At 39.4% G+C, this 14,213-nt stretch overlaps 1 protein-coding gene across 2 annotated transcripts in view; it reads left to right on the top strand.

The window, feature by feature from the left end:
• Positions 1-487: 487 nt before the first annotated feature.
• Positions 488-14,213, top strand: part of col28a1b (collagen, type XXVIII, alpha 1b) — a 23,929-nt gene continuing 10,203 nt past the window's right edge. The window contains exons 1-17 of one of the 2 annotated variants that reach the window (XM_032519670.1): positions 488-886; positions 1,407-1,549; positions 2,715-3,280; positions 4,711-4,731; positions 4,822-4,881; positions 5,014-5,067; positions 5,136-5,180; positions 5,273-5,299; positions 5,389-5,433; positions 5,512-5,556; positions 7,139-7,192; positions 9,634-9,702; positions 10,189-10,257; positions 11,219-11,287; positions 12,121-12,189; positions 12,338-12,406; positions 13,623-13,691. In XM_032519670.1, coding sequence (XP_032375561.1) covers positions 1,408-1,549; positions 2,715-3,280; positions 4,711-4,731; positions 4,822-4,881; positions 5,014-5,067; positions 5,136-5,180; positions 5,273-5,299; positions 5,389-5,433; positions 5,512-5,556; positions 7,139-7,192; positions 9,634-9,702; positions 10,189-10,257; positions 11,219-11,287; positions 12,121-12,189; positions 12,338-12,406; positions 13,623-13,691 — 1,473 coding nt within the window. In that variant the 5' untranslated portion in view covers positions 488-886; position 1,407. The remainder of the gene's footprint in view (positions 887-1,406; positions 1,550-2,714; positions 3,281-4,710; positions 4,732-4,821; positions 4,882-5,013; positions 5,068-5,135; positions 5,181-5,272; positions 5,300-5,388; positions 5,434-5,511; positions 5,557-7,138; positions 7,193-9,633; positions 9,703-10,188; positions 10,258-11,218; positions 11,288-12,120; positions 12,190-12,337; positions 12,407-13,622; positions 13,692-14,213) is intronic. The other variant, XM_032519671.1, reaches the window with a different exon arrangement.

Raw genomic sequence — 14,213 nt, 5'->3', positions numbered from 1 at the left:
CGTAGGCCTACGTGCAGTTTACCACCAGAGGGTGCCATAACCAAAGTGTAAGAAAATACCACAGAAAAGAAAGCAACGGACAGATTTAAAAACCCATTGAATTATCTGAGTACTTTACGCAATCGATTAAGACTGAGCCTATTGTTCGATCATTTCCGGAATGTAAACAGTGAGCACGGATCTGTATTTCACTTTAAAAGTAGGCTGCTACTACTACCACTACTGCTACTACTACAAACAAGGTTAACAACTGTACTGGGGATCCGTACATGGGAATCATACTACATCTGGTTTTCACATTAGTGGGCGACAGTGGAAAAGTTAAATAATCTCATTTGGGACTTTTACGCACAGCATCCAAACAATCTCCATGCGCAACAGCCCAAACATAAAGCAAGAACTATATTAACCCTTGCAACGTTTTCGAAAAGCGTAGTCTTGTCCATCGCCCCCTGACGTAAAATCACCACAATGCTCCTTTAATATTGGTACAGTGTAGTGCGTATGCGCAATTGTAGGGTGCTTTCTTTCTGATAAATAACTATGTTGATATAGTTTTAGAGTTAGAAATTGAATTGCAGTAGCCTATATCTACACTATTCTGATATTCCAAAACTATTCCTGCAGGAACATATAGTGTCAGTGAACAGCCACAGAGTCAGGAAAAATAAAGTCCTTTCTCGGTCAATCCTCAGGCTCTGAACTGGAGCGCTGAAATGTTGGAGCGGCCCCAGAGCCCCCGGCTACACACACCACACCAGCTCATCTGATGGTCCTCCGTTTGTCTCAGCCTGGTTTATAGGACTTGATTTCGTGGCGAAATGCCCCCCAAAAAGCCACAGCTGACTGGAATACAAGCACAGACTGCAGCTAAATGAGATTCTAGGTAAAGCAACTTTTTTTTTCCATGCCTAAAACAGTATGCACCCTTCATTTGTTTACTTGTAGTGCCATGTTACTGTTTGATTGCCAACTTTAATGTGTGTACAACAGCTTAGACAAGATATTAGGTTCTTGTCAATCAAACATTTACATTTAGATATGCTATTTAATGTCCATGAACTCAGTTAGTTTAGATATGATTTAAAGATTGCAGCATGTTTAGTAGAATTATTTGCACAAATTACTCTGGTTTTAAATACATTTACCTATTTTGTCTCTAACATTTCAGACATTTTTATAAAGCACATTGTCAGTATCAGGAACAGTTTCATTTGAGCGAATCATGGTATTGTCATTACTGTCATAAACCTTACAGCTCCCTGTTTGGGCTGTGGTTAGTAGGATACATGATAGTGTCAAATTCTACAGGTAAATATTATGATACTGGTTGAACATCGTGTGCTTTGCATCCAATGTAAGTTTATGCTTTTTATTGCTTTGTCTTGTAAACTACTTTCTGCTAAGATGGAAATGTTGCTGAGGGGAAACCTGAGGAGAGGAGTGGGGCTCTGCATTCTGCTATTGGCTCTGGTACACGGGGCCACTGGCCAGAGAAGAAAGACAGGGCGCAAGAACAACTACAGGCTGCATGACGACGGAGGAATTGGTAACTCTTTAAATGAGACATGTTGGTGGGGAAGGTCTGTCACTGTATCCTGGGGCGGGTGTAACAGACTCCAGGTAGGAGGACCAGACATTGACCAATTGACATCCACAGCTCAAGATACAAAGCTCCAATCAATATGTGCAACATTTATACTGTATGTCTGGGAGGGATTTTGTGAGGAAACAAGCAGATAACTTACAGAGTTCCACAGCACATACACAAACCATATCCATGTTTTATCAATGATTAAATGTTTGCCAGCATAATAGTCAGTATCTCAAGTCTCAAGTCCTTGGTGTTAAAATCCCACTTCAGGTCTAAAACTGAAGTTCCTATTAAGCTTTTTATCCCAGTGATTGAACCCACAAAACCAAAGGTCACACCACCGTGGCGCGCCATTGCTCAGGAGAAATGGAGGTTTGTTCCTCAGCATCTCCGTAGGCAAGACACTGAACCCCAAATTGCTCTTGATGTTCAGGCCAGCACCTTGCATTGTAGCTTCCACTTCTTAAAGCACCAGATTAAAACACCATATAAATACAATCACTTACCGTTTTTCAGCTAACATTTTATGTAAAGCATTCTCACTCTTTGGCAATGACATGTTACATTATCCTATTTATAGTTGTGTTTTCAAATACTCAACACCTATTCCCCCTATGGGCTCAGGCCAGACTATCAGGTACACATTGCGATTAATGTTGAAAAGATAGCCAGTGAATACATCAGACTGAGGGCAGCTCAGCAACAAAGAACTGAACTGTTACCTTAAATAAAAATGTAAATACTTTTGCATCAGCCTTTGATTAAAACTCGCTGGTGAAATAATACATGTGTGTAATTTTCTGGCATTAAATTAGTTAAATTAAAAGTCTAAGGTGACTTCTTTATTTTGCTTGTTTTGGCTGAACAAGCAAAATAAGTCCAAAACCGAAATATATTCAATATACCCAACAACATAGTTGCTGTTAGGCAACAAATCAATGAATCGTGCAATCATTTCAACACTATTGCAGGAATATACCAGTATATGAACATCACCCTCTTGCAGGTCTATTAGGACTTATCCACAAAAAGGACTATGCAACTGCAACCAGATTCTCATAACATTCTCTAGTGAATCTCTGCAATCTCCTTAGGTTTTGATGGTTTCCTTCTCTCATAGGTCTGACTTGTTCGCTGGAGGTGGCGTTCATCCTGGACAGCTCGGAGAGTGCAAAGATTTTCCTGTTTGAGAAGCAGAAGGCCTTTGTGTTGAGCTTCAGCACCCGCCTCTCTAAGCTGCAGGTAGCCGGCTGGACGTTGAAGATACGAATGGCTGCACTTCAGTACAGCAGCTCTGTGTCCATAGAGCACCGATTCTCAGCCTGGAAAGACCTGGATTCATTTCACAGTCAAGTCAGCACCATGAACTACATCGGCCATGGCACCTACACCACCTACGCCATCACCAATGCCTCGCAGCTGCTGGTGCAGGAGACGCCGGCGGACAGCGTCAGGGTTGCAGTGCTGATGACTGACGGGGTCGACCATCCCCGTAACCCTGATGTGATTGCAGCTGCAGCAGAGGCCAAGGGTCACGGCACAAAGTTCTTCACTGTTGGTCTATCAGACATCGGCCAGCAGAGACAGAATGACGCCAAGCTCCGGGCCATCGCCAGCACACCTGCTCAGCAGTTTGTCCAAAGTCTTCTTGATCCTCAGCTGGAGGAGAAGCTGCTCAAAGAGATGGTGAGTGTTGACTTCAAGTGCGATGTCCTTAGTTAAGATGGCACCTGCATTAGCACGAGAAACAACAATTCAATTTGGTTTAATTAAGAAGGGGACAGTGCATATTAATAAAGCGCATGATTTTGCATAGGTTAAAATGCCAGAATTAGCCCAAAGGCTATTTTTCATCTGTAGTCCCTTGGGACAGGATGTCTCGACATGAGTGTTTTTCTTTTTCATCCCAAATACAAGAAATGTTGGTATTAAGTCATGGTAGGGATCATTGTGTTACTGGTATTGACTGACTTTACAAGTCAGTGTAGTACACCTGTATATAATAGCTGTAATTATTAAAGCCCTTAAGTATGTGTAGGATTTGAATTTTTCTGACTTTGACGTCCCCTAGTGGTGATAGCAAAAAAGACGCTTGGGCAGACCACGGAACAAACACTGGGCATTAAGGTTGAAGGTTTAAAAACCGTCCATAGACTGTATTAGTTGTCACATGGATCATATACTTGTTCTACAAATAAAACCTCGTAGTAGCAAAATAATTTGAGAAACCCTATAATCTCATAAAAAATCTACGCATAGGGGGCTGTCATGTTTGGCTTCAATCCGTGCCAGAAAGTTCAAACGATTTCAAAGTAAATTCAGAGTACTTTTCTCAACAAACTATGTGGTGTTACAGGATTTTTCTTAATGTTGTTAGACTTAGCCTAAGTGTAGTACTGAGAGAGTAAAGAACAACATGCTATCTAGGGGTGATCCGAGTATCCGGCTGAAACGAGTATCCGGTACGGATAAAGCACTTTTGCCGAGTACAAGTATTATACGAGTAATGTGAGTCAATATCCGTGCTCAACCCACACTGAAACACATCATCTTTAAACTTAATTCAAGATATTAAAATCAACCAATCAAAATGTAAGAGGGTCTTCACTAGAAAGCAGTAGTGATTGCAAATACTGTTTGACCTACATCCAGTAAAGGGGTTGGGACTCTACATGGCCCGAAAGAGGAGGCATTAATTGATTTAAGGGATAAAAAAAAAATATATATATATATATATATATACACATAAATCTAAGTTGTTATATAGTTTTGCCCTATTTGGTTGGTTTGACACATGGTTGAGAAGCACTAATGATCCACTTTACACCCAGTAGCCTATCCCAGTGACAACAGCATGCAGAGGGGTTTATATTCCCATCTATTTCTGCACTTTCTGTCCTCAAAGCGGGTTCCCATCTCAGTGACACAGTTGTGTCTGAATGACGGGGCTTTCCCACCTGCTTTGCATTTTCCACACCCACAGAAATGTCAGATATCTGCAGTGGTATCATTCACAGTCATAGCTTGCAACAGTGTGAAATTGAATGAATTGATCTTTTCTCTGAGGGAATGAACTGTTACTGACATTTTTTGTGTCATGTTTTTTTTCCATACAGGGTGCAGTTGCATTTGAAGGGGTAAGTCTTCCAATGCAACCCAGCATTTTACATCTATGTTTAATTTGTATATATGGTCGTAATGACTTTGTATTTTTGTCTCTCTGTTAGTGTCCACAGGCCCAAGTGTGTTTGTGTGAAAGAGGACAGAGGGGCCCTCAAGGAAGTCCGGTGAGTTCTGCATAAAAACTGTATTCTTTACCAAAATTACTAGATACTCATTCTGTATTTTGTCAAGACAAACAAACAAAGGATCATCTCATCTTTTCGCATCTAACCAAGACTTCACTTTTACTAATCCAGGGTAGAAAAGGGGACCCAGGCTTCAGTGGTCAACCTGGTCAAAAAGGAAGCAGGGTAAGTCATCACACTATTTAAGTGTCTGATTGTATGCAGCTTATTGCATGTTGTTCTTTTTTTACAAGGGGGAGTCTGGCTTGAATGGTCGACCTGGAAGTGATGGTGCAGAGGTAACAAAATAATTAATGTTTTACTACCAAGTAACATACTCATTATTCAATGAAATGCAGATTTTAAAACTTTCCCCTACTACTCTTTACAGGGTCGTCCCGGTTATAAGGGTAACAAGGTGGGTGACATTTAGCTTTAGCAACATGCTTATCGGTTCATTTGCTGTCCTCAGAAAATAAGAGTCTAATCTTGTGTTTGGTCGTTTAGGGGGAGAGAGGAGAATGTGGCGCTCCGGGGGAAAAGGGTGACACCGTATGAACAATATTAACTAAATTGTTTTAATCAATACCAACAACTTTGCCTCTCGTAATGAATTGTGTCATTTTGCAGGGACGTGAGGGACCTCCAGGCCAGCGAGGCATGAAAGGAGAACAGGTAGAGCCCAACTAAGAATTAACAACAACACTTAATCTTGGTTTGTTCAATTTAAACCCTACAAATACAAAGTTTTGCAGGTTAATTCCATGTATGGAAAAAGGCATTTCCTGACTTTTTACGTCCAATATATACGCCATATTTCCTCAAGCCTGTTATTTCATGAATGAGTGATTTTTATTTTATTTTGAAAACAAAATAATAAAATATGTCAGGAATGGGGCCCTGGTAGCACCCCTGGTTGAGTATGCACCCCACATGCTTAGGCTCAGTCCGTACTGCAGCAGCCCGGGTTCGATTCCGACCCGCAGGGCCCTCTGCTGCATGTCTTCCCCCTCTCTGTCTCCCACTTTCCTGTCTTATACTGTCCTATCCAAAAACAAAATCGTCACTTTGACACCGTTTTTAGCTAAAAAAAAAAACCTTGGTCCAGATCTTAAATATTACTGAATGGATTGGCATCAAATCTTGTAACGACATTTGTGGTCCTCAGAGGATGAATCCGAATCCTCTGAGCTTTCCTGTAGCGCCAACATGAGGTTCACATTTGATGTTCTGAGTGCAATGTCTCAACAAGTGTTGAAACCTTTGTATACCCTTAGGTTTGCATGTAGCACCATTGTCAGGTAAACAAATTAGAATTTGCCCAATACTTTGGTTTATGACAAAATAACCTGCAAAACTACATGAATTTCATCAGCCTTACAGTAGCTGTAATTTGTGTTTGGTGCTGGTATCAAATGTTAGCATGCTATAAACTAAGACAGTGAACATGGTAAACCTTATACTTAAACATCAGCATGTAGCATTGTCATTGTGAGTACGTTAGCATGCTGATGTTAGCATTTAGACTTTTGTCTCGTTAAAACAAAAAATCAACTTGTCATTTTTTTCATAGTTCTTATTGACCTATCATTAGATTCCTAGTTCTTATTGACCTATTATTAGATTAATTAAATCACTGAAATGCAGTCCACACCAGATTTGCAATTAAGAAGCAATTTTATAAATTTTTAAAACCTTTTTGTCACTCATCCTTTATGCTCCTGAACACACAGTTCACTGCCTGCTGTTCATATTGATACAAAGACATCAGACAGTCCGTTCAGCCTCCGATATGAAAAATGGAAGTGGAATTTGCCTCTTATTCATCTCTGCACTAATGGAATGTGAATATTGGATTATGGGTAATCCTGATACTAATGTGACTATCCAAAGCAGTGAATCCAGGCTTGGAGGATATTATTCTTTTGCAGGAACAGACTTTGTGTGGTGGGATTAGTGCTTGGACCTGGCCGCCCAGCACCACTCTTCCTTCTCTGTGCTACTGGCACAGTGTCAGTATAACCTTGTAATTTTGTGAACGTGGCCTGAGAATTAAAGGACATGAAAGCCGTGAATGCTGGGTTGGTTTTGACCTGATGCTTGGCCATACAACACGGGGGCTGCCTTTTAACTTCATACACGATGAAAGTTTTGTTGCAAAATTAACACAACCATGGGTAAAACAATATATACAAAAATCAATCAATCTTAAATGTTGCATTGAAGGATTGTATGTGGTTTGAAATTTGTTTTGCAGGGTGTGATAGGACCACCAGGAGACATGGGACCTGAGGGCCCAGCAGGACCTAAAGTAAGTCTACCCATGGCCTAGAGATGCATTGACATTTGTCTTCTGTCTTTTCTGCCCTAGAAGTTTCAAGAAACAGTTTGATTGGCTGGATTAAGGTTTTAGACACTCATGCACATGTTTAATACCACAACATGGGGTAGTATGAAAAATACGTTTTCATTTAAGGTTTTTGTTTACATCTTTGTAACCTCAGTCTCATTTGAAGAAAGCAATAGACAGACTGATCTATGGGTAATATTGGGATATAATCAGATTTGGAAGATGAAGTCAAGTGTTCAGTTATTCTCAAATTTACCCCCATACATTCTCACGTCCTTACAATATCCAGACTTTTTCTTAGTATATTATTTTCTGAAAATATGAGAATTTCTTGATTTCTTGAATCTCTGATTTACGTTACCTAACGTAGCAGTCGCCCACCATTTGGTTTGTACTGATCGCTATTTTTTTCTCATCCCCCTTTGTCACAATGTTTTTTGATAGATATATTTTGAATATTTAGTTAAGATTTATTCACTTTCTTGACGACAGTAGGCCGCTGGTACCACTCTCACGTCTGTGCGTTGGGTATGGAGCCGTAGAGCCAGGAGGGCATTAGCTTAGCTTAGCATAAAGACTGGAGGTAGGGGGAAACAGTTAGCTTGGCTCTTCCCAAAGCAACACCTCTTAAACTCCCTATATAAATATGTGGTTCTTTGTCTGTTTGATGCGTACACAAACAGAAATATAAGAATCACAATTTGTGGCTGGGGGGGGGGTTACATGCTAGTACTAGTTCTTGATGGTTTATCTATCTGCCCGGCACTTCTGTGCAGCATCTCCCATGTATGTCCAGCATGTTTCCCAAAGTGTTGAATTGTTGCTTTAAGGTTTAAAGAGCATTTCTTTTTTTAAGAAACTCTTGGTTTTAATTTTAATAAAATAAAATATTTGATTCAAAATGTCTTAAGCATCCCAAAGATGTAAAAGCTTGATTCTTTAGTCTCTTAAAGAATTTAGTTATTTACGATTCTTTAGAAATGTGTGGTTAGTCTTACTCAGAATAGTGGAATTGTTCATAGCGTCCTACACAACATTTGGAGCAAAATAAAAATGACCTTTAAAATGTGTGCCCAGGGCCAATAAGATGCTGATGGCTCCATCACCACAGAGCTGTCCCGCAGCTTTTTAACAAAGATGTCTTTATACGGATGAAATGTAAAGTGATTTATAGCACTTCCAGAAAAAGTCAAGACATTAATCAAGGGAAAGTTTTACAGAAGTAACAAAGGACTGGTCTTTATTTCCTAAATGCCACAAAGGTTTAAACAAGACTACATGCCATTTGGCTTCAATGTATAATATGTATTTTTATAGTATTTTCCACCAGATATCACTAAGATACTAATGGAAATGACAGAAACCTAATTTTTTCACAGTATTTAAAGTGCCCATATTATGAACAAAACATTTTTTTTCTGGGATTTCGGGTGTTATTTTGCGTCTCACGTATACAAACTTGGGGAAAAAAAACATCCATGCTGTTTTGAGTGAGATACGGTTTCTGAATGTCCTCTGCCTTCAGTCTCTGGGTGAGCTGTTCAAAATCTCCACAGCTTTCTACGTAACTAGCCGAGACGTGGTGACCAACCGTAGCATGCGAGCGCTAGCCACAGAAGATTCTTTTAAGAGGATGGAAGAATGAAGAGGTGCCGTTAATCCAGGAGTGGGTTTATGAGATGGCTAGGGTGGCGACGTTTGAAAATAATAGTCATATAAACGATTTGCCAGATTGGATGTCTATACTAAAAAATGGGGAAGGTACAGTATGTGAGCTTTGTACTGGGAAAAGGCGTGTGTGATGGGGTTATGGTGTTGTCATTTATACAGAAGTTCATATGGTTTATTGTCTATTCCTTACTATTTTATTGAATAGTCTTGAATGTTGTAGTTACTGTTTGTATCTTTTCTTTTCTTGATAGATTTTTTGTTAAAGAAATAAAAAATGGTTATCACAAAAATGGGGTGGTAGTTGTTCGGTGTGTAGGGAGTTGGGTTGGGAACCAGAGGGTCGCTGGTTCATGTCCTCATACGGACCATAGTTTATAGTGTGGACGGGTATCTGGCGAGATGCCAGTTCACCTCCTGGGCACTGCCAAGGTGCTCTTGAGCAAAGCACTGAACCTCCTTAGGGCAGTCGCAGCCCACTCACTGTGACATCCTCATTTGTACATGTATAGGTCCTGAGCATGTGTGTGTATTTCCGGCCTGTGTGTAGTGTTCTAACAAAGTGTAAATTGTAATTTCCCCACTAAGGATCAATAACAAGTCTAAATTATTATTTTAATTAAAATAGAGAAGATGACCAGATGCACGTGGTCAATATTTCTCATTTCATTTCACACCTTTTTGCAATGTTGAAGTGCCATGACATAACCACTGAACTCGTTTACTTGCAACAGGGAGACAGAGGGCCCACCGGTGCTTCTGGACCACCGGGGGACATTGGTATCGGATTCCCGGGAGCCAAGGTAACTCTTTTAAATCAACATTACCTTAAAAACATCCTCTACTGTCACATAATCTTTCTCAAATCAAATTGAATACAGACAAATACTATGTCTACTTACTTAATCATAATATATACTGTTGTGGTGTACCCTGCTATAGTGGATGGTGTCATGTTACTCTTATACTATTCTTTGCTGACTTACGTGTTATAAATCACACCAATTTACTATGTTACTTTTCTTGAGATTGTACTACTGTGTGTTTACTGCTGGCCTTATCCTTTCTTACCACCCCTCTCATTGGAGTTAAAGAACATTTTAAAACATCTCCAGCAGCTGCAAAGATTGTTTGATGAGAAAACTTCTTTAATAAAGTAGTTTTCTCTAATAGAGAGAAACTGACAAACCCCTAATAAATGCCAGAGATAGATTACATATTATCACTCTTTAATTAATTATTGAAACAAGCGTTGAAAGTTGTTGAGTGGTGCTGTTTGATGCTTACAGGGAGAAAAAGGCATTCAGGGGAGAGCAGGTCCGACAGGTCCTGTTGGAATAGGAGAACCAGGACTACCAGTGAGTATAAAACAATGGTTTTATATTGTATCGATGCATCGAGGTCTTGTGCACAGTTACACAGTTTGATAAAACTGTCCTGGGAAAACAGTAAATGTAAAATCTACCAGTGGTGGAAGTACTCTGTTTTACTTAAATAAAAGTAGCAATACCACTTGGTAAAAAACCCTCAAAAAGTTGTGCATTTAAAATTGTGACTAAAAAAACAGTATGATCAGCAAAATGTACTTAAAGTATTAAAAGTAAAAGTATTCGTCAGGCAGAGTAGCCCCTTTAAGAATGTTTTGTTGGTATTATTACTGATGCATTGACACATAAGCATTATTTTGACATCACAGCTGGTTAGAGTGTATACACTGTATACACTGTATACTTTAATCTATAACAATGTGTCACACTTTATAAAGTGATCATATGTATTGTATGTGAAACCAGTCTGCAAAGTAACTTTAACTAGATAATTCTAGTGGTGTTAAAATAATAATATTGCCCTCTAAAATGCAGTGGAGTAGTAGTGTAAAGTTGGCTAAAATAATGTACTTAGTTACATTCCAACACTGAAAGCTCTTTTTGGGGGGAAGAGTTGAAAATGAAAGAAGTGAATAAAACCTTATCCTAGAGTAGAGTAGACAGTGAGCATCCAGAGGAAAGCTACAATAAATCACATATGCAAGACAGTTTTTCCATCTGGTTTATTATTACGCATCATGTACTATAGTACTGGCCAAGTTGTTGAACATCAGCATGTTCAGTGCACTTTACTCGCATCCTGGGATGGGATGTGGATTTTCAAACCACTGCTGCCCCCTGGAGCACACAAAATGCAAAGTTGCTCAACAGTGCAACTTCATTCTGTCCTATTTATATAGAACCACATGCATGGCTTATGTTGGCATTTACTGAAGCCTCCACATATGTAGACTTTTTATTAAATTTATTAAAAGTTGTTTGTTTGTTCCAGGGTGGCCCAGGACCCGCTGGGGCACAAGGAAACCCCGGACCACCGGGAGAGGGGCTTCCAGGGCCAAAGGTGAATCAAGTTTAAAAACCATGTGTTGGCTGAAGGAGTGGTTCTCAATAATGTGCCATACATTAAAGAAAGTATCTATTGATCTTGTACTTGTCATACTTATCAGCTGCTGCAATTTAAAGAAAAAAACTGTCTTTGTCTTTGGGAGTTATTCTTTTGCACATATTCTTCATCGTGTAAACAATTGTACATTCCATTTTTTTGTTTTAGAAACTGTACACCTCTCTACATTTTAAAACAGATACATTTTTACTACAGATTTCTATTTTATAGTTATGATTCTTGACTTCCGCAGACCCTTTTTTCTCTTACACTACATGTGTGCTTTTAAATTACTTTTTTTCAATATGTTTTTATGGTATTTCTTATTGTATCGTGGTTTGTGTTGTTGTGTGTGTGTATTCCTATTAAGTTATATGTATTTGAATAAGGTACCTTCTAGGGATAAGAACTGCAAACTAGCTCAGGCTATAAATGCTGTGGTATGTGGCAATGGCCCACGCTATGTCCCTATTAAAATAACTATAAAAGAAATATTTAGGTGAAGAAGAAGGGTTGAAGTAGACAGAGTAGTAGTCTGGATACTGACAGTGATAATGACCACCAAGGCCCAGATGCATCTGATGTTGTTCACTGCAGGTGCAAAGTAGCCTGATTCATGTAAATTACAACCAGAAAATGGTTCACTGATTGCTATAAACATTGTGTATTTACTCAGGCATTTGCATTATTCGCCTTCACAAAACGTATGACATATGAAACAGGTTGCACATGCGTGAAGCTTTTCCATGACGATGTCTGCAGTTTGTCACACCTTCCACCTTTTGTGTTAGGGTGATCGAGGATACCAGGGTCCCAGGGGCAATCCTGGACTCACTGGTGTTGGGATCAAAGGTGACCAGGTAAATAGAAGTTAAATATACGTTTTACTCAACCTGAGGAAACTGTCTGCTGATCATGTTACATTTACTTTGCTTTGAGTACTTACCCACGTCTCCTATACTCTCATGCAGAGCTGGCTCTTTGATTACTGTAGTGATCTTTTCTCAGGGAAGTCATGGGCCGCCTGGGTTTCCAGGTCCAGTCGGTGCTCCTGGTTTAGGAATTCAAGGAGAAAAGGTAAAAGCTGCTTCAATGTATGCCAGTGGTGGAAAGTAACTTAATATGTTTAATTAAGTAACGTACTTAAGTACACATTTGATATACTTACTTGAGTATTTCCATTTTATTGCAACTTTTTTAACTCTATTCCACTACACTTCAGAGGAAAATGTTATTTTTACATCACTACTATTTGTCTCACAGCTTTAGTTGCTTTTCAACACTTTTTCATCCCCTTCTTGTGCAGTGAACTCCATGTACCTCCAGATGTGTTGATTTAGATTTTTCTGATAAACTGTAGAACAAAGTCTTCCTTTATGTGTGAAAATTCTCCTACTTCTTAAGTTAAATAAAGTCACAAAGCTGAAAACAGGGCTGTTTTTCTAACACCATGACAAGTTGACTTTTTAGAGATACGTGGTTCTCACAGGACAGCGATGCTACAAACATATGATGATCTTTTAGAATATAGTGCATTAAAATAATGTAAAAAAAAGCAACTTTAATGCAACAGCCCTCTGTATCCATGACGTTCTACTTACGGGATTGCTCCGGTGCTGCCGGAAATTCTGCCGGATGTCCCTCTTTACGGCCGGAAGTACGTCACCGTCTGCTTTCTTGTGTGTGTGTGTGGATTTCAGAGGACTATGGTTAACTGCTCCTCAGATCTCTGCAGGGTAAATCCAGACAGCTAGCTAGACTGTTAGCTATCTGTCCAATCAGAGTTTTCTGTCGCACGACTAAAACAACTTTTCAACGTTCCACCAAAACAAGTTCATTCCAGAGGCTGTTTTGCAGCGGCACCGCCCATGCCGATTGTGATTGGTTTAAAGAAATGCCAATAAACCAGAGCCCGTTTTTCTCCCATCCCGGAATGCTGTGTGGACTTGCCAGACCCTCCTTCGCAGCACTGTGGAGGAGGGTCTGTCAAAGCAAGACTAATAACAGTAATATTAACCCAGAAACATAATATATAATTTTAAAACACTGATAGGAAACATTGTACTGCACAATGAGTTCTTTTATGTTTGATACTTTACTGTAAGTACATTTGGCTGATAATACTTTTATTTAAGTAAAAGTAAAGTAACTCATAGTGGGGGATTTTCACAGTGTGGTATTACTACTGCTTTGACTTTCTGAATTCTTCTTCTACAACTTCCTGCCAGACAGATCAGCCTCCCACGTGGTCCCATTACTTTATTAGTTTTAAGCGTGATCTTCTGTCTTGCAGGGTGATCAAGGCCCAGTTGGACCTGCAGGCCCCAGAGGAGCTCAAGGTATTGGAATAACAGGAACAAAGGTAGGACTTTAACAACGTGTTTGTGTCAGAAACAAAAACTCAGATGCGGATGTGATTGACTGTCAGCTGATGTTCCGTTTGATTGCATCTAAATTGATTTTGCATATTTTACCACACCAATGCAGCTGGCTGGTCAGTCAAACGCCTGGTAGTCTGAATCAGTCTCCACGAGACAAAGAGGCTGCTATTGTGCTATTGGTGTATGGTTTATCTGAGACAGTCATGTCACATTCAGTTCTGGTCCACGTTTAACTTCTGTCCTAACCCAAAAAGTAAAAAAAAGAAGAAGAAAAGAAATAACCAAAAATTAAAAGGTAAAAAAAAAATGTTATTGTGAATTAGAGCTTTTCCATGCAAGCATTTACACCCTAAACTCTGTTCAGTTTTTTCAATATCACATAACATTTTCAAATTCTTTTTGTTCTGTTTAGAGTATGTATATATCAGCGTGTATATATTGTTTGGTTGTTTTGAATGTGTAAGTGCATTGTGGGCAGCAATGTTCCAAAGTAAAATTCCTCG

The sequence above is a fragment of the Etheostoma spectabile genome, chromosome 6 (genome assembly GCF_008692095.1).
Source record: "Etheostoma spectabile isolate EspeVRDwgs_2016 chromosome 6, UIUC_Espe_1.0, whole genome shotgun sequence".
NCBI lineage: Eukaryota > Metazoa > Chordata > Actinopteri > Perciformes > Percidae > Etheostoma > Etheostoma spectabile.
This window is presented reverse-complemented; position numbering and strand designations above follow the sequence as displayed.